Source organism: Oncorhynchus clarkii, chromosome 32 (genome assembly GCF_045791955.1).
Source record: "Oncorhynchus clarkii lewisi isolate Uvic-CL-2024 chromosome 32, UVic_Ocla_1.0, whole genome shotgun sequence".
Classification (NCBI taxonomy): domain Eukaryota; kingdom Metazoa; phylum Chordata; class Actinopteri; order Salmoniformes; family Salmonidae; genus Oncorhynchus; species Oncorhynchus clarkii.
The window spans coordinates 40,416,249-40,436,641 of record NC_092178.1 but is presented as its reverse complement, the minus strand read 5'-3'; the positions used below and the strand labels follow the sequence as shown (position 1 = coordinate 40,436,641).

General features: G+C 42.4%; 1 protein-coding gene across 2 annotated transcripts in view; it reads left to right on the top strand.

Moving 5' to 3' along the window:
* LOC139391688 (NudC domain containing 1) overlaps positions 1–20,393 on the top strand; it is a 35,375-nt gene that overhangs the window by 6,096 nt on the left and 8,886 nt on the right. The window contains exons 3-8 of one of the 2 annotated variants that reach the window (XM_071139131.1): positions 3,233–3,418; positions 4,858–5,050; positions 6,173–6,364; positions 8,304–8,511; positions 15,379–15,526; positions 16,192–16,317. In XM_071139131.1, coding sequence (XP_070995232.1) covers positions 3,233–3,418; positions 4,858–5,050; positions 6,173–6,364; positions 8,304–8,511; positions 15,379–15,526; positions 16,192–16,317 — 1,053 coding nt within the window. Of the gene's footprint in view, positions 1–3,232; positions 3,419–4,857; positions 5,051–6,172; positions 6,389–8,303; positions 8,512–15,378; positions 15,527–16,191; positions 16,318–20,393 lie in introns of both variants that reach the window. The other variant, XM_071139130.1, reaches the window with a different exon arrangement.

The window sequence follows — 20,393 nt, the reverse complement described above, 5'->3', positions numbered from 1 at the left end:
AATTCATAGAATTGACTATCCCTTCAAACCACTGCAATTTAGTTGGTACACCATTGAAATGTAAATTGAATTGACATTTTTACTTCTAATTACTACCACAAAGATGGCCGCCGGTCCACCCACTGTCAAATGTCAACTTAAGTGGTCATGTCTATTCTATTATATATATTTCTAGGGTTTCCTATGGTGGATTGACAGGATACTTTATACTTTAAAACAGCGATATTCTGTTCAAGTCAACAAAAATCCCAGAACCACACGGGGGGACCTAGTGAATGACCTGCAGAGAGCTGGGACCAAAGTAACAAAGCCTACCATCAGTAACACACTACGCCGCCAGGGACTCAAATCCTGCAGTGCCAGACGTGTCCCCCTGCTTAAGCCAGTACATGTCCAGGCCCGTCTGAATTTTGCTAGAGAGCATTTGGATGATCCAGAAGAAGATTGGGAGAATGTCATATGGTCAGATGAAACCAAAATATAACTTTTTGGTAAAAACTCAACTCGTCGTGTTTGGAGGACAAAGAATGCTGAATTGCATCCAAAAAAACACCATACCTACTGTGAAGCTTGGGGGTGGAAACATTATGCTTTGGGGCTGTTTTTCTGCAAAGGGACCAGGACGACTGATCCGTGTAAAGGAAAGAATGAATGGGGCCATGTATCGTGAGATTTTGAGTGAAAACCTCCTTCCATCAGCAAGGGCATTGAAGATGAAATGTGGCTGGGTCTTTCAGCATGACAATGATCCCAAACACACCGCCCAGGCAACGAAGGAGTGGCTTCGTAAGAAGCATTTCAAGGTCCTGTAATGGCCTAGCCAGTCTCCAGATCTCAACCCCATAGAAAATCTTTGGAGGGAGTTGAAAGTCCGTTTTGCCCAGCAACAGCCCCAAAACATCACTACTCTAGAGGAGATCTGCATGGAAGAATGGGCCAAAATACCAACAACAGTGTGTGAAAACCTTGTGAAGACTTACAGAAAACATTTGACCTCTGTCATTGCCAACAAAGGGTATATAACAATGTATTGAGATAAACTTTTGTTATTGACCAAATACATAATTTGCAAATAAATTCATTAAAAATCCTACAATGTGATTTTCTGGATTTTTTTTCTTCTCATTTTGTCTGTCATAGTTGAAGTGTACCTATGATGAAAATTACAGGCCTCTCTCATCTTTTTCTTTTTAAGTGGGAGTTCTTGCACAATTGGTGGCTGACTAAAAACTTTTTTGCCCCACTGTATTTGGCTGTCAGGAGCTAGCTAGCAATATACGCTTTCTTTTCACACAATGCAGTGTTGTTCAGTCAGTACAGTATAATTTTGTGATAGATTTGGACATAATGTGGCTTGCTAGTACCACTACAAGCAAGTTGAGCCAGCTAGCTTTGTTTGCTATACCCAGAATGTATACAAAGGGAATACTTGCATTTGGTGTGTGGGGTGCAGTAAGGTGTTCATAGTCACTTTGATACAAGGGGAGATTGTAGCCTAATGTTGTAGCTATGCATCTCATTAGTAGCAAAACTGGAGAAATGTTTTGACGATGATGACGAAGAGTAAAGGAATGACTTTGGCTTCGACTCAAATCAAAGCTAGCCAACGGGTGTCTGTGAGATGTGTAATATACTCCCATCGTGCTGTGACAGAAGCAATACAGACAGTACACAACGATTGCCCATGAAAGTCTAATAGCATTTTTTTTGTAATTCTTTTACAGACAATACCGCTTGGTGGCCTACATATTATTTTTGGAGTTTGGTGTATGTGGGGAGAAGTTAGGCAGCGAACACCGAATCCCAGTCCCAAAGCCACTCCTGCATTGTCTTGGCTGTGTGCTTAGGGTTGTTGTCCTGTTGGAAGGTGAACCGTCGCCCTAATATGAGGTCCTGAGTGCTCTGGGGCAGGTTTTCATCAAGGATCTCTCTGTACTTTGCTCCGTTCATCTTTCCCTCCAACCTGACTAGTCTCCAGGTCCCTGCCGCTGAAAAACATCCCCACAGCATGATGCTTCCACCGCCATGCTTCACCGTAGGAATGGTGCCAGGTGTCCTCCAGACATGCCGCTTGGCGTTCAGGTCAAAGAGTTCAATGAGAGTATCTTGTTTCTCATCGTCAGAGTCCTTTAGGTGCCTTTTGGCAAACTCTAAACGGGCTGTCATGTGCCATTTTACTGAGGAGTGGTTTCTGTCTGGCCACTCTACCATAGCGGCCTGACCGGCCATAACGGCCTGAAAGCCAACTGACATTTACTCCTGAGGTGCTGACTTGTTGCACCCTCGACAACTACTGTGATTATTATTATTTGACCATGCTGGTCATTTATGAACATTTGAACATCTTGGCCATGTTCTGTTATAATCTCCATCCGGCACAGCCAGAAGAGGACTGGCCACCCCTCATAGCCTGGTTCCTCTCTAAGTTTCTTCCTAGGTTTTTGCCTTTCTAGGGAGTTTTTCCTAGCCACCGTGCTTCTACACCTGCATTGCTTGCTGTTTGCGGTTATAGGCTGGGTTTCTGTACAGCACTTTGATATATCAGCTGATGTAAGAAGGGCTATATAAATATGTTGATTTGTATTGGTGGAGTTCTGCAGAGATGTTGGTTCATCTCCACAGTGGAACTGTCGAGCTCTGCCAGAGTGACCATCACCTCCCTGACCAAGGCTCTTCTTCCCCGATTGCTTAGTTTGGCCGTGTGGCCAGCTCTCAAGAATCTTGGTGGTTCCAAACTTCTTCCATTTAATGATTGAGGCCACTGTGTTCTTGGGGCCTTCAATGCTGCAGAAATTGTTTGTACCCTTCCCCATATCTGTTCCTCAACCCAATCCTGTCTCGGAGCTCTACGGACAATTCCTTTGACCTCGTGGCTTGGTTTTTGCTCTGACATGCACTGACAACTGTGGGTCCTTATATAGACAGGTGTGTGCCTTTGCAAATCTTGTCCAATCAATTGAATTTAACACAGGTGGACTCCAATCAAGTTGTAGAAACATCTCAAGGATGATCAATGTAAACAGGATGCACCTGAGCTTAATTTCGGGTCTCATAGCAAAGGGTCTGAATACTTACGATGTGCAATAGAGGGTAAAACAAAAAAACTTGGGGGCCAAATAAACCCTGGCTTATACTATTTCATTCATAAAGAGAATTCATAACAGAGATGAGGTTCTGTAGAAATCCTCCATTGATGACAGGAGACTGACAGGTCTTTGTATTTTGTTGACAGGACACGGCACTGGGGAAGCCCATAGAGGTCTTCCACATGCCCTCTGACCCCACTGTGTGTGAGGAACGTCTCTGTGCCTCTCTTAGCTTCACCTCTGCCACCTGGGCATCTCTCTCTGACGGTGTGGGCAGACTCTACCTCCTCAGAACCAGCATGAGAAGGGAGAATTGCAGTCTGAAGTGGGAGGTAAGAATACTTGGACATGCAATATACTCTGTCATAATCAATGTTCAGATATTTACCAACAACATTGCATCCACTTTCCTTTTAGTTTTTTTCCCAGACTATTTTTACATCCCATTTTAATAAAGGTCAGCAGTTATATCTCGCTTGAAAAAGAGATATCAATCTCAATGTTACATATAGTGTTTGTCAAATTAACCTACCATAAACCCATGGTGGAATATATTAATCCAGGCCTGTTTTATCTTGAGTCCTCTTTTATATACCATTCTGAAGATCAGGTTTAGCATGTTGATAAGCTTGAAAGAAATTAATAACCTCTACTTAATCACAAGCCCAGCAATTCCAGCCAGTTAGACATTTGGGTAAAGCGTTACATTAACTTTATCCGCATTAATAACATAGGTTACACAGCGACAGGAAATTCACATTAAATTAACATTATACACCATAATTTATTAAAGCTTTATAATGTATTTGACATGATTATTTATGGTATAAATGCACAAAAGATGTAGCTTGTTATATGAAGCTTTACTAACGCTATGTCACATACTCAGTGGACAGTTTGTTAGGTACACCACCCCATTCATGAAAAATGATTAGCTCCTACAGTGTGAGTCACGTGGTCGTGGCTTGCTATATTTAGCAGGCAGATGGGCATCAAGACATTATGTTACTGTTCGATGTAACGTTAGAATGGGCAAAACAAGTGACCTAAGTGACATTGAGCGTAGTATGATCGTCGGTACCAGGCGCCAGTCCCAGTATCACAGAAATGGCCGGCTTCCTGGACTTTTCACGTACGACAGTGTCTAGGGTTTACCGACAAACCAAAAACATCCATTTAGCGGCAGCCCAATGGGCGAAAATGTTACATTGATGAGAGGTCGAAGGAGAAAGCAAACAGGCCACAAACCGACAAATAACGGCGCAGAATGGGATCTCGGAACGCACAACTCGTCGGTCCTTGTCACGGGTCGGCTAATGCAGCAGACGAACACACCGGGTTCCACTCGTATCAGCTAAAAACAAGAAGTAGTGGTTCCAGTGGGCACACAATTACCAACAATTGAGGCGTGGAAAAACATTGCCTGGGCTAACGAATCCCGCTATCTGTTGCGTCATGCTGATGGCAGAGTCACGATTTGGCGTAAGCAGCATGAGTCCATGGTGCCATCCTGCCTGGTGTCCTGGCACACATTAGATCCCTTGATACCAATTGAGCAACGTTTCCATGCCCCGATGAATTCAGGCTGTTCTGGAGGCGATGTGAGGTCCGACCCGGTACTAGATGGGTGTACCTAATAAACGGGTGTACCTAATATCTTGTTCTTATAGATACTACATTTCGTACCCACTGTGCATGGATTGATCTTAAAACTTAGAACACATTTCTGTCTGTGAACTAACTAGACTTGTTGATTTTGTGTGTTTGTCAGCCCTTGTTCAGTGAGGAGATGGGGGAGCCCTTCACCATCCTCCACAGCATATCTCACGTCCAGGCTGGGGTCCACTCCATGGAGGTCCTGCTCCTCCGCATCCAGAAAGACCCATCATCGGACTCTGATGCAAAGGGAAGTGGCTACTCTGTTTCTTTGGAATGGATCACAGTCTCTAACACTGCAGAACAGGGTGAGTGGGGTGGGGCACTGTGTCTGTGTCCCAAATGGCACCCTATATTCCATATACTGCTCATAACACTAGGGGATGACGAAACCTAACTCTTCTATATGGATGATGGTATAATGAGGGAGTTGGGAATAGTAACTAAGTCATTCAGGATAATTTTGTGCCTCAGTTGTTTTTTTTTGTTTCTCAGTGAAAGAGCATAATAAGTTGATGACGACTAGCTAATTAGCAGATTAGCTATGTGAGCATTTGTGGCATGTTTACCACCTTCATGCCCATCATTTCTATTATCAATGGCCATAATTTCTATTATCAAAGGTTGACCTACAGAAACGACATTTACTTAGTGTTTGGGAAAACGAAATGTGCGTTAATTGACTTAAATTTGCTCTGATATCTCAACTGTAGATCTGTGTCTTCCAAAATAAATGTTGCTAAGGAGAATCTTCATAAAAATTCTGTGCATTCGACCTGAAATAGTTGCAAAGAAAAAGCCATATCTCAGACTGGCCAATAAAATATTAAGATTGGCAAAAGAACACAGACACTGGACAGAGGAACTCTGTCTAGAAGGCCAGCATCCCGGAGTCGCCTGTCAACACTGTTGATGTTGAGACTGGTGTTTTGTAGCTTACTGTCTCTGGCTGCGTGGGGAAGAGTAATCCACGGAGACTCTGTGCCACAAAATGAGTGACAAAACATTACAAAACCTGGCCAAATAATTTCAAGTCATCAGTCTCAAGTCAAAGACGAGTCCCGGGTCTTGAGGCTCCAAGTAAAGTTGAGTCTCAAGTCATCAAATGTGAGACTCAAGCCCAAGTCATGTGACTCGAGTCCACACCTCTGAAATTGCATGTTTCTTTTGAGTCCGATAGCCTATGCGTTAATTTTTGTCAGTACGAAAATGTAACAATCCTCTCTGTAACAAGTATTTTCTTAATTTGTATACTAGACAAATATTTAGAGGTAATAACTTGAATAATAATAAAAACGTGTAATGGTAATAGTGAAGTTGCAGAGAAAATACATGTATTCTGTATGAGAATTAAACCTGTAAATTGCAATCAGATCAGTCTAATAATGCTTGCACATGTATTCTGTGTGTGCTGTATCGGCCATTTTCAGGTCAGGAGAAGAAGTACAAGGTAAGGAAGAGGAAGATGCTGAGGGGGAAGTCAGTGCCCCACTATGCAGCGTTGGAGCCCCAAGGGAAAGGGCTAATGGTGGCTTCGGAGAAACCTTTTGTTTTCACACATGTGGACGGGGCGCTGCTGGAGCAGCCTGCGGCACAGGCCATGGAGATGGAGTCGAGCGCTGGTGGGTCAATGCTACAGGTCATAGGTAAAAGCTACATAGGAAATATAACATATGAAGAAACTTTTAAGTATGCCATTGTTTCCACTGCTCAGGATTGGATAGAACATTGAAAGGTGCTGTAAAAGGGTTTGTGAATGATCACAGTTTGTATTTGAGATTGGATGGATGGGCGTGCCTATGTGAAATACGTATGTGAAATAGGGAAATAATATCATGAAATGGGTGACAGGCAACATTAGACTAAATTCATAGATTAAATTCATAGATTTAATATTCTGAATGCATTGTCATTCCAGTGTCTGAGTTTTGTGATGAAGTGGCCCTTTGGTGTTTGAAATATTGATTCAAGCATGGAGGAAACCTGGCACCATTATAATAGGCTAATAAAAACTTTTGCTAATGTTAATCGAGATGCATTTGCCATTGTTAAGGAGATTGCGTGTAGCCTAATATGTTTCTTTGAGTTTTATTATATGGGCCTAAATCATTATAATATTTTCTGACTGGTTTATTCCCTCTACACAACAAATATTAGGCTACCATTTATCCATCTCTCATTCAATAACCAAGCATGCTCAAAAGTAATAGACTGGTAGCCTAGACAGTACATAGTGCCTTTGGAAAGTATTCAAACCCCTTGACTTTTTCCACATTTTGTTTGGTTACAGCCTTATTCAAAAATTAAGTCGTTTTTTTTTTCTTCATCAATCTACACAAAAAAAAAATATATATATATATATATATTTTTTTTAGATATGTTTCCTAATTTATTAAAAATTAACTGAAATATGACATTTACATAAGTATTCAGACCCTTTACTCAGTACTTTGTTGAAGCACATTTTGTCAGCGATTTTGGGTTCAAGTCCGGGCTCTGGCGGGGTCACTCAAGGACATTCAGAGACTTGTCCTGAAGCCAATCCTACATTGTCTTTGCTGTGTGCTTAGGGTCGTTGACCTGTTGGAAGGTGAACCTTCGCCACAGTCTGAGGTCCTGAGCACTCGAGCAGGTTTTCATCAACAATCTCTCCCAGTCCCTGCTGCTGAAAAACATCCCCACAGCATGATGCTGCCACCACCATGCCTCACCGTAGGGATGGTACCAGTGTTTCCTCAAACGTGACACTTAGCATTCAGGCCAAAGAGTTCAATCTTGGTTTCAGCAGACCCGAGAATCTTGTTTCTCATGGTCTGAGAGTCTTTAGGTGCATTTGGCAAACTCCAAGCGGGCTGTCATGTGCCTTTTTACTGAGGAGTGGCTTCCATCTGGTCACTCTACCATAAAGTCCTGGTAGGTGGAGTGCTGCAGAGATGGTGGTCTTTCTGGAAATTTCTCCACAGAGGAACTCAGATTGCTCAGTTTAGCTGGGCGGCCTTTTATTTCTATATATATCTATATCTCTATATATAGACCGACGTGTGCCTTTCCAAATCATGAACAATCAATTGAATTTACTCCAATCAAGTTGTATAAACATCTCAAGGATGATCAATGGAAACAGGATGCACCTGAGCTCAATTTCGAGTTTCATAGCAAAGGGTTTGAATACTTATGTAAATAAGATATTTAATTCTATTTTTTGGGAGGGGGAATCAATGTAATCAATTTTAGAAAAATTTGATGTATATTTGGATATATGGTTCCATTTGTAACATACACTGCTTTTTAATCAGCTATGATTCAGAGAGACTGATGTAAGACTATTATGGAACTGTCAGTTTGTCAGAGGCCGACAGGACGGGTGTGGCATTGAGGTCTGTCATTGTGCATATATGCCTAGCTGTTGAATCATTTTCAAATAGAGGAGGGTTTACCCAAAGGGCAATGCCTGAATGTTCCTTAAAGGGATGGGCTACAATTACAACATCTGTCTGATTCTCGGCCTGTTCCAGCTATTACCCCTCTAATAAGGTTATTTTTCTCCCCCATGCCATTCAGATCCAATCTACTTCTGGCAGCAGACAATAGAGGATGTAACAGTATCTGTGCGTATGCCCGAGGGCATCACCAAAGACGACGTGGTCTTCAAGCTCTACATGGAAAATGTGAGTGTGGGGGTGCAGGGTTTTGCCCCCTTGCTGGAGGGGCAGCTGCATGCCCCTGTGGACCCCGAAGCCAGTGCCTGGATCATCAAAGACGAGAAAAGGTTAGCGGCCTTGGTCGAAAGTAGTGCACTACATGGAGAATAGGGTGCAATTTCGGATGCAGGCACACATCTGCTTTTACTCAGCCCAGAGTCATGAGTCGGATTTCCTTTAATGGTGAATTCGCTTTTGTGAAAATATCAGAGCATTACCACTATCTACAAACAAACAGGAAACTATAGTTTGACTCATATGAGAGTTCGTTTTTGTTCTCTATTTGTTAGATACCATTCAAATACAATTAGATTTTATTTGTCACATGGTTCGTAAACAAACAGTGTAGACTAACAGTGAAATTCCTTCTACGGGTCCTTCCCAACAATGCAGAGGAGAAAATAGAGCAATAAAGGAAAAGTTATAACATGTGGTACCACAGACCACTTCTCAGTTCCTATGCTTCCTGGCTGATGTTTTGGTGACTTTTGAATGCTGGCGGTGCTTTCACTCTAGTGGTAGCATGAGACGGAGTCTACAACCCACACAAGTGTCTCAGTTAGTGCAGTTCATCCAGGATGGCAAATTCGCCACTGGCGCCCTGTGCTCTTCCCAGATGAAAGCAGGTTCACACTGAGCACATGTGACAGAGTCTGGAGACGCCGTGGAGAACGTTCTGCTGCCTGCAACATCCTCCAGCATGAACGGTTTGGCGGTGGGTCAGTCATGGTGTGGGGTGGAATTTCTTTGGGGGGGCCGCACAGTGCTCGCCAGAGGTAGCCTGACTGCCATTAGGTACCGAGATGAGATCCTCAGACCCCTTGTGAGACCATATGCTGGTGCGGTTGGCCCTGGGTTCCTCCTAATGCAAGACAATACTAGACCTCATGTGGCTGGAGTGTGTCAGCAGTTCCTGCAAGAGGAAGGCATTGATGCTATGGACTGGCCCGCCCGTTCTCCAGACCTGAATCCAATTGAGCACATCTGGGACATCATGTCTCGCTCCATCCACCACAGACTGTCCAGGAGTTGGCGGATGCTTTAGTCCAGGTCTGGGAGGAGATCCCTCAGGAGACCATCCGCCACCTCATCAGGAGCATGCCCAGGCATTGTAGGGAGGTCATACAGGCACGTGGAGGCCACACACACTACTGAGACTAATTTTAACTTGTTTTAAGGACATTACATCAAAGTTGGATCAGCCTGTAGTGTGGTTTTCCACTTTTAATTTTGAGTGTGACTCCAAATCCAGACCTCCATGGGTTGATAAATTTGATTTCCATTGATAATTTTTGTGTGATTTTGTTGTCAGCACATCCAACTATGTAAAGAAAAAAGTATTTAATAAGAATATTTCATTCATTCAGATCTAGGATGTGTTATTTTAGTGTTCCCTTTATTTTTTTGAGCAGTGTATATATCTTTAAAAAAAATAATATTTGAGTTAGGCTATATGATCAATCCGGTAATAGATCCATTGTTGTATTATTTGTGAAGCATAGCAGAGCCAGCATAGATTTCAATAATTTTATTTCTATTTTACTGGGGTGATGGTGCCTGCATCTGATGGTTAGTATTAGCATATTAGCAGCACACTGCTGGTCCACCTCTCAACATCCCTCCCTTGTCCCTTTCCTCCACTGACACTGACCAAAAAGGGACAGCGTCTTCCAACTTATGGGGCTTCATTATTTCTGCCTCGTGCACAAATTCATGTTACTCCTATGAACAGAGAAAGTTAAATATTCCTTGATATTAAAAAAGACCCAAGCCGCTAATAATAACAACGCAAGCCTATAGATACTTTCCTACTCATTCATTACTGCTGCAGTGCTTGTTGTAGCACTAAGTGGAAATAGGAAGAACGTGCATTTGAACGTGCATTGGAAAGTATTCAGACCCCTTGAGGTTAGGTCATAGCCTAAAATGTATACATTTTTTTCCCCACATCAATCTATCAATCTGCCTAGTTAAATAAAGGTTAAATAAAAAAATAAAAACATAATACCACAACGACAAAGAACAAACAAAAATTACAACTGAAATCACATTTACACAAGTATACAGAATCTTTTACTCAGTACTTTGTTGAAGCACATTTGGCAGCGAGTCTTCTTGGGTATGATGCTATAACTTGGCACACCTGTATTTGGGGAGGTTCTCCCATTCTTCTCTCCCATTCTTCTCTGCAAATCCTCTCAAGCTCTGTCAGGTTGGATAGGGAGCGTTGCTGCACAGCTTTTTTCAAGTCCGGGCTCTGGCTGGGCCACTCAAGGAAATTCAGAGACTCGTCCCGAAGCCACTCCTGCATTGTCTTGGCTTTTTGCTAAGTGTCGGTGTCCTGTTGGAAGGTGAACCTTCGCCCCAGAACGGGGGTCCTGAGCACTCTGGAGCAAGTTTTCATCAAGGATCTCTCTGTTCTTTGCTCCGTTCATCTTTGCCTCGATCCTGACTAGTCTCCGAGTCCCTGCCGCTAAAAAACGTCCCCACAGCAAGATTCTGCCACCTCCGTGCTTCACTGTAAGGATGGTATTGGCCAGGTGATGAGCAGTATCTGGTTTCCTCCACACGTGACGCTTGGCATTCAGGCCAAAGACTTCAATCTTAGTTTCATCAGACTGGAGAATAATGTTTCTCATGGTCTGAGGGTCCTTTAGGTGCCTTTTGGCAAACTCAGAGCAGGCTGTCGTGCCTTTTACTGAGGAGTGGCTTCTGTCTAGCCACTCTACCATAAAGGCCTTATTTGTGGAGTGCTGCAGAGATGGTTGTCGTTCTGGAAGGTTCTCCCATCTCCACAGAGGAACTCTGGAGCTCTGTCAGAGTGACCATTGGGTCCTTGGTCACCTCCCTGACCAAGGCCCTTCTCCCCCAATTGCCCAGTTTGGCCAGCTCTAAGAAGAGTCTTGGTGGTTCCAAACTTCTTCCATTTAAGAATTATGGAGGCCACTGCGTTCTTGAGGACCTTCAATGCTGCAGAAATGTTTTGGTACCCTTCCCCAGATCTGTGTCTCGACGCAATCCTGTCTTGGAGCTATACAAACATTCAACCTCGTGGCTTGGTTTTCGCACTGACAACTGTGGGACCTTATATAGACAGATGTGTGCCTTTCCAAATCATGTCCAATCAATTGAATCTACAACAGGTGGACTCCAAACAAGTTGTAGAATCATCTCAAGGATGATCAATGGAAACAGGATTCACCTGAACTCAATTTCGAGTCTCATAGCAAAGGGTCTGAATACTTATGTAAATAAGTTATTTCTGGTTTTTATTTTTGATAAATTTGCAGTTTTTGCTTTGTCATTATGTGGTAATGTGTGTAGATTATTGTGGATTTTATTTGATCCATTTTAGAATAAGGCTGTAACGTAACAAAATGTGGAAAATATGAGGGTTCAGGAGAGATTGAATGTCTGTAAACACACCAGCCAGCTGTTTGGCACATGCTTTGAGGACGTGGCTTGGGATGCTGTCTGGGCTGGCAGCCTTGCAAGGCTTTTTATTTATTTATGTTATTTAACCTTTATTTAAGGCATTTCAGTTAAGTACTAATTCTTATTTACAATGACGGCCTACGCCGGCCAAACCCGGACGACGCTGGGCCAGTGAGCCCCTATTGGTTAACACTCTTAAATGTCTTACTCATGTCTGCCACAGAGAACAAGAGCTCACAGTCCTCCCCCTGTGATGGCTAATTTCTTTATTATCAAATGAGGAGAGACAAACTTATCACACAAGTCAGAGTTATACTTACACTAAATATTTAATCACTTATTAATAAGTGAGCAGGTCAATACAACGCACACATGCTCTACGATAATGATGGCTGGTCGACGATTCACGCTCAGATGATTCGTTAAGAGCCCCGAGACAAAATTACAAAGGTATTTTATAGCCAAGATACACCCCTTTCACACTATAGTTTTGGCAAGTCAGATAGGACATCTACTTTGTGTTGGACAAATTACTTGTCATGCAATTGTTTACAGACAGATTATTTCACTTATAATTCACTGTATCACAATTCCAGTGGGTCAGAATATTACATACACTAAGTTGACTGTGCCTTTAAACAGCTTGGAAAATTCCAGAAAATGATGTCACGGCTTTAGAAGCTTCTGATAGGCTAATTGACATAATTTGAGTCAATTGGAGGTGTATCTGTGGATGTATTTCAAGGCCTACCTTCCAACTCAGTGCCCCTGCTTGACATCATGGGAAAATCTAAAGAAATCAGCCAAGACCTCCGAGGAAAAGTTGTAGACCTCCAAGTCTGGTTCATCCTTGGGAGCATTTTCCAAATGCCTGAAGGTACCACGTTCATCTGTACAAACAGTAGTACGCAAGTATAAACACCATGGGACCACGCAGCTGTCATACCACTCAGGATGGAGATGTGTTCTGTCTCCTAGAGATGAATGTGCTTTGGTGCGAAAAGTGCAAAAAGTGCAAATCAATCCCAGAACAACAGCAAATGATATTTTGATGATGCTGGAGGAAACGGGTACAAAAGTATCTATATCTACAGTAAAACGAGTCCTATATCGACATAACCTGAAAGGCCGCTCAGCACAGAAGAAGCCACTGCTCCAAAACCGCCATAAAAAAAGCCAGACTTGCAACCTCACATGGGGACAAGATCATACATTTGGAGAAATGCCCTCTGGTCTGGTGAAACAAAAATAGAACTGTTTGCCCATAATGACCATTGTTATGTTTGGAGGAAAAAGGGGGAGGCTTGCAAGCCGAAAAACACTATCCCAACCGTGAAGCACGGGGGTGGCAGCATCATGTGGGGGTGCTTAGCTGCAGGAGGGACTGGTGCACTTCACTAAATAGATGGCGCCATGAGGAAGGAAAATTAAGTGGATATATTGAATCAACATATCAAGACATCAGTCAGGAAGTAAAAGCTTTGTTGCAAATGGCCCTTCCAAATGGACAATGACCCCAAGCATATTTCCAAAGTTGTGGCAAATGGCTTAAACCTCTTAAGTCTACCCCTTCCTTTTTCGAACATTCTGTTAAAAATCGCGCAACTTTTCAGCGTCCTGCTACTCATGCCAGGAATATAGTATATGCATATGATTAGTATGTGTGGATAGAAAACACTCTGAAGTTTATAAAACTGGTTAAATCACGGCTGTGACTATAACAGATCGTGTGTTTCATTGAAAAACGCAAGAAAAACTGCTCTCTGAAAGCTAAAAATAATTTCCATAAGTCACTTCCACGAATTGTTAAAAGAATTTAAGAAGAATTTAATATCGACCTGCCTGCAATTCATACAAATTCCACACGATGTCGCCATTGTCGTCATTTTCAATTGAATTAATTGTTGGAAAATCCATCTATCTGGCATCCATTTTCCCAGTCTTCACCCGGATGTTGTTAATGAAGACATTAGCAGCCATTGATTTGCAAGCGAAGACCTATTGAATATACATCGCCCTGTAATCATTTTGATAGATTATAAACGTTTACTAATACCTAAAGTTGGATTACAAAAGGATTTCGAAGTGTTTTGTGAAAGCTTATCGTCGACTTTTTTAATTTTAAAAAATGACGCAGCGTTTAAAAACAATGTTTTTTTCTGAATGACACAGCTTCCATACAAAGCTATTTTGGGTATATATGGACCGATTTAAACGAAAAAAAGACCCAATAGTGATGTTTATGGGGCATATAGGAGTGCCAAGAAAGAAGCTCGTCAAAGGTAATGAATGTTTTATATTTTATTTCTGCGTTTTGGGTAGCGCCGGCTACCGCAAAATCTGTTGTTTACGTGTCGTGCTGGCATTTTGGGGGGTGCATGCTATCAGATAATAGCTTCTCATGCTTTCGCCGAAAAGCATTTTAAAAATCTGACTTGCTGGCTAGGTTCACAACGAGTGTAGCTTTAATTCAATACCCTGCTTGTGAATTTTGATCAAGGATTGAGTTGTAACGAGTACATTTAGCATTTAGCGTAGCGCATTTGCATTTCCAGGTGCATACTTGAGACGTCTGCGTCTCAAGTATGGTCAAGAAGTTAAGGACAACAAAGTCAAGGTATTGGAGTGGCCGTCATAAATCCCTGACCTCAATTCCATAGAAAATTTGTGGGTAAACCGAAAAAGCGCGTGTGTGCAAGGAGGCCTACAAACCTGACTCAGTTACACCAGCTCTGTCAGGAGGAATGGGCCAAAATTCACCCAACTTATTGTGGGAAGCTTGTGGAAGGCTACCCGAAACGTTTGACCCAATTTAAAGGGAATGCTACCAAATACTAATTGAGTGTATGTAAGCTTCTGACTCATTGGGAATGTGATGAAAGAAATAAAAGCTGAAATAAATAATTCTCTCTACTACTATTCTGACATTTCGCATTCTTAAAATAAAGTGGTGATCCTAACTGACCTATGACAGGGAATTTTTACTAGGATTGAATGCCAGGAATTGTGAAAAATTGAGTTTAAATGTATGTAAGGTGTATGTAAACTTCCGTCTTCAACTGTACATGACGAACAACAGATGGGTCACAAGGTTAGTATAGAATGGGTCACAAGGTTAAGATTTGTATGAAAGATACCTATAATTCATAGCAGACAGTATCTGCTGTAAAAACAGTCATCTTTGTGTATAGACCAGAGTCTGGCCCTGAGGTCATCTCTCCCTGGTACCATATAGAACAGAAACATTAACTCATGCTCTGGAATGCTCTTTAGGTTTTACCACCCAAAAGACATTTTAAATCTCCTGTCAGTGTTATCTCCCAGAGGTCAATCCTTAGTAGAACACACACACAATATTTATGAGAATCCTCTATTCTGTTGCATAAAACAACCATTTGATGCAATAAAAGTATTATAACATAATCTTGCAATTTTCCACCATACCCCTCACCCAGTATAGTCCTACCGCCCTGTCTGTCTCTGTGTGTGTGTGTTCCTAGCCTGGAGGTGACTCTCCAGAAGAGGAGCGAGGGGCCCATGTGGCCAGAGCTGCTGACTGGAGGAGACGGGAGAGGAGAGTTCCTGATGAGTGAGGAGCAGACAGCCTTGCTCCACGAGAGACTGACATACCTCACTACTGAGGACATGGTGAGACTCACTGACATACGCTGAGCCTGGTCTTTTAATTTTGGGTAGTGTTCATTAGTCATAAAATGGAAGAAAAAGGAGTGAAACAGGGAGTGATTTCTTTACCTGAAATGCATCTTTCCATTTTCCATTGCTCTAATGAACATGACCCTGGGTTACTGATGATGAATCCTATCCTGTGCTCTCCTCAACCCCCTCAGTCTTTATTTATCCATTATGAACGCCTCATTTGCTGTTCATCTCTCTATTCTCCTTTTTACCTCCAATCTTGATGTTACTTTCTGTGCCTCTATGCATCTAATCTCCCCTAAATTGACCCCCCTCCAACCCCCTCTCTGAGCCCTCACTTTTAGCCTCTTTGTTGCCCCTTTCCCCTACCTTCAGGTCTTCTCACTCTCACCCCTCCCTCTTTAGTTTCTGAAAGCAGCTCTACTTCTCCCTCACACCATCATGTCCAGTTCTCTTGAGCTGCCTCAGTCTCAGCTTCCTATTTTTTATGATATTTTCAGTCCCCAACTTGGGACTGTTTAACCACTCACTGCTCATTTAGGGATTTAGCGTTCCCATCGCCATTAGCTTCTAATTAATGAATTCAATGCGTCATTGAACGCTACCTCACTGTTAACGCTACCCAATCTCTCTGCTTCCATCTCTCTTGAGTTCAGAATGCCAACCCAGACAAGGGCAAGCCCCCGTGCAACGCCCAGGAGCTGGAGGACTGCGATGGCTTCCCAGAAGACAGCTCCAACCTGACACGCTTCGATGGAGAGTCGCTCAAGCCCACTCACGTGGTGAGACCCTTTTCACCACCCACCTTTACTCCACTCCCTCCTTCATTGTTATCAGCCAGCCCCTATTGGTCATATCCACAGTGGCGCAGTAGACATGCACACCTTCTCCATTTGCGTTGTCAGTGACGCTTGTCTTGATTTAATGAACATGGAATTGACCACACAAATATCTTGGGGTTCTTTATTTGAAATGAAGAGAGCTATCCATTAGGCTCAATTAGGATGGCTAGAATGTCTCAATTCAGATGCCTAGAATGTCTCCCAGGCTGCTGTGTGAGTAGAACCAATTGAGTACACTTGGCATTGCCTCAGAGCCACCAGAAAACATGTGGCGAGACAGCATTTGCCACAGTAATTTTATATTTGGTGCTGCGCCGCCACACCACTTTCAAAGCAGTGGCAGCGACCGGGCTATTTACTTCTCAGCGCATTTTGCGGTCCAGTTCAACATTTACCTGCTCTGTCGCGGTCTACCATGGAAAACCATTGAAGACTACACAAAGAATAGTCGTGCTCTTTGTATTTGAGCAATATGATTGGCCGTTCATTCAAATACAGCATTCTACTGCAAGTCACAACTTCTCAATCGGTACAGAAGTTGATAGCTACATTCACACAGCACCTGCGAGCTGTCCTGAGCAAAAAAGCAGCACCCATCAATCTACTCACTGATATTATTTATTTTAGGGAAAGTGATTTACAAAAGTTAAACCTTCAATAGTTAACATAGCAGCAATATGCTGGCCACTGTTGACAGTCACTCTTTACACTTTAGCATTGGCTAGCCTACTGCAGCCAGGTCGATATCTTTTTCAGAAACGGAATTGTCTTAAAGGGGCAGCATTCTATTTTGAGAGGGGGGGATATTCTCAAAATTACATACTTTAGAAACAAAAATGAATGCAATTAAGACAATGCAATTCTTAAGAATGGAGTAATGACTTACGTTGCTAAATTATATTAAACACATTCTGTTCGGCCAGTAGATATTTGGCCAACTTGCCCGGTCGGGTCATTAGTAAAAATGTTGGACTGTCATATCCTATAAATAGGACCCAGAGTTTTACCTGACCAGGTCATGAGATAAGGAAAAACTCCAGGCCACAGAAAAGACACGTAAGAATTAACAAGCTGCTGGTAGAATCCTGCTGTTAATGTTTTTTTTCTGGATTTATGCCACATCTGAGACCTATGTGGGTCTTACAGGTGTAGTCGCATCATCTGACTTCTTCCGTATTGAGCGAGGCACTGGTACTTCCTGCTTTGGTTTTTGCTTCTAAGCAGGAATCAGGAGGACATAATTATATGCCAAATGGAGGGCGATGGAGAACTTCTCTGTGTAGAGAAAAGGTGGTCTAGAGTTTTTTTTCCCTCTGGTTGCACATGTGACATGCTGGTAGAAATGAGGTAAAACAGATTTAAGTTGGCCTCCATTAAAACCTCTACTACCCCCCTACTTTGTGCAATTTCCGCCTGAAGACACACCCAAATCTAACAGCCTGTAGCTCAGGCACAGAACCAAGGATATGCATATTCTTGGTACCATTTGAAAGACGGCACTCTGAAGTTTGTGTAAATGTGAATTGAATGTAGGAGAATATAACACAATAGATCTGGTTTAGATAAAACTATGAAAAAAAACATATGATTTTTATTTTTGTATCTTTAAAATGAACAAGATAAAATAAACATTCAGATAGGATGATGGGGACAATTTCAGTGAAAAATATAAGAGGGCAACAGTACTTGTACAAAGTTTCAGAATGATAACTTCCAAAATGAGTGTGCTACATGACATTTATCATGAAGTCACCCAGGTGTCCCACACAAGTAGCCCAAATGTACCCAAGTGGCCAAATTGGTGAAGGTATACATTTTGAAACAAATAACTATATACAAAATACCAAAATGGTATTCTAACACACCCCCCCAAAAAAATTTAAAGAAAAAAAATATATATATACATTTACAAAATAACATGGGTAACTATTTACACACTTTCAATATTTGGAAGATCCTCAGTCTATCAAATCAAATCAATTTATATAGCCCCAGCCTAAAACCCCAAACAGCAAGCAATGCAGGTGTAGAAGCACGGTGGCTAGGAAAAACTCCCTAGAAAGGCAAAAACCTAGGAAGAAACCTAGAGAGGAACCAGGCTATGAGGGGTGGCCAGTCCTCTTCTGGCTGTGCCGGGTGGAGATCACAGTGGTTGTAGAGGGTGCAACAGGGCAGCACCTCAAGAGTAAAAATGAACAGTTTAGGGTTCCATAACCGCAGGCAGAACAGTTGAAACTGGAACAGCAGCAAGGCCGGGTGGACTGGGGACAGCAAGGAGTCATCATGGCAGGTAGTCCTGAAGCATGGTCCAAGGGCTCAGGTCCTCTGAGAGAAAGAAGGAGAGAAAGAAAGAGCAGACTTAAATTCACACAAGACACCGGATAAGACAGGAAAAGTACTCCAGATATAACATACTGACCCTAGCCCCCACCCACTTTGCCATATAACCCCACCAACTTTGCCAAAACTCTTCTGCTGCTGATGCCAGATGTTATAGCAGTCTCTTTCTGATGTAAAGCAGAGGGTCACTGAGCATGTGGTGCATGTGATGGGAGACTTCATCTTGCAAACAACACAGCAATACCTCCATGCTGTGCCCTTTTGGCCCTTAGGCACATCCATGCCTGCACAAATATATTTGGGCAGATGAACACTTGTGGCAGGAGCAGAAGGGACAGGGCTTGGTGCAGTGGTGCTGTAGCCAGCAAGCTCCTTGATGAGCTGCTCTCTGAAGGCTTTCTGTGAGAGGAAGGGCTTTCCAGTCGGAGTCAGTGCCACTGTGAAAGAACATTTTCAGTTAGAATAGTTTCACATATGAGCCCTGTATCAACCGGTATAATAAACATATACAGTGGGTCAAAAAAGTATTTAGTCAGCCACCAGTTGTGCAAGTTCTTCCACTTAAAAAGATGAGAGAGCCCTGTCATTTTCATCATAGGTACACTTCAACTATGACAGACAAAATGAGAAAAAAAATCCAGAAATTCACATTGGCAACAGCCAATTTAAAATATTACATGACATTACATTTCATAACACATTAAGTGTGGCTTCTCAGGCCTCTACTCACATATCTACAAAATCCATGTGTGTAGAGTGCATATCTTTATCATGTGTATGTGTGTCTGTGCCTTTGTGTGTGTCATTTCACAGTACCCGCTGTTCCATAAGGTGTATATTTATCTGTTTTTAAAAATCTGATTCTACTTCTTGCATCAGTTACCTGATGTTTTATAGAGTTCCATGTAGCCATGGCTCTATTTAATACTGTGTGCCTCCCATAGTCTTTTCTTGACTTGGGGATTGTGAAGATACCTTTGGTGGCATGTCTTGTGGGGTATGCATGGGTGTACGAGCTGTGTGCTAGTAGTTTAGGCAGACACCTCTGTGCATTCACTTACAAAAACAATTAGTGATGAAGTCAATCTCTTCTCCACCTTTAGTTATGAGAGATTTACTTGCATATTATTGTTAGCTCTACGTGTACATTTAAGGGCCAGCCGTGCTACCCTGTTCTGAGCCAGTTGTAGTTGGACAGATTTCTCCCCATCTTAGCTACTGTCGCGTGATGACTGCTATTTATCGAATAATTACCTACTACGTAAAATGTTTACTCAATTTAAATTAATCATGTAACAATTAACTCATTAGAAATGTGGGGCACCATGGGAAAAGTTTGTTTATTAATGAGTTACCGTCTCCCGAATTAAATCAAGAATATATAGATATCATATCAGTCACCAATTAATAATTTCCTCATATCAGTCTCATTCTGAATTTTGTGAGGCCCTTCTCCCCTGGTTGCTCAGTTTGGCTGGGCAGCCAGCTCTAGGAAGAGTCTTGGTGATTCTAAACTTCTTCCATTTAAGAATGATAGGGGCCACTGTGTTCTTGGGGACCTTCAATGCTGCAGAAATGTTTTGGTACCCTTTCCCAGATCTGTCTCTCGACTTAATCCTGTCTCTAAGCTCTATGGACAATTCCTTCAACCTCGTGGCTTGGTTTTTGCTCTGGCC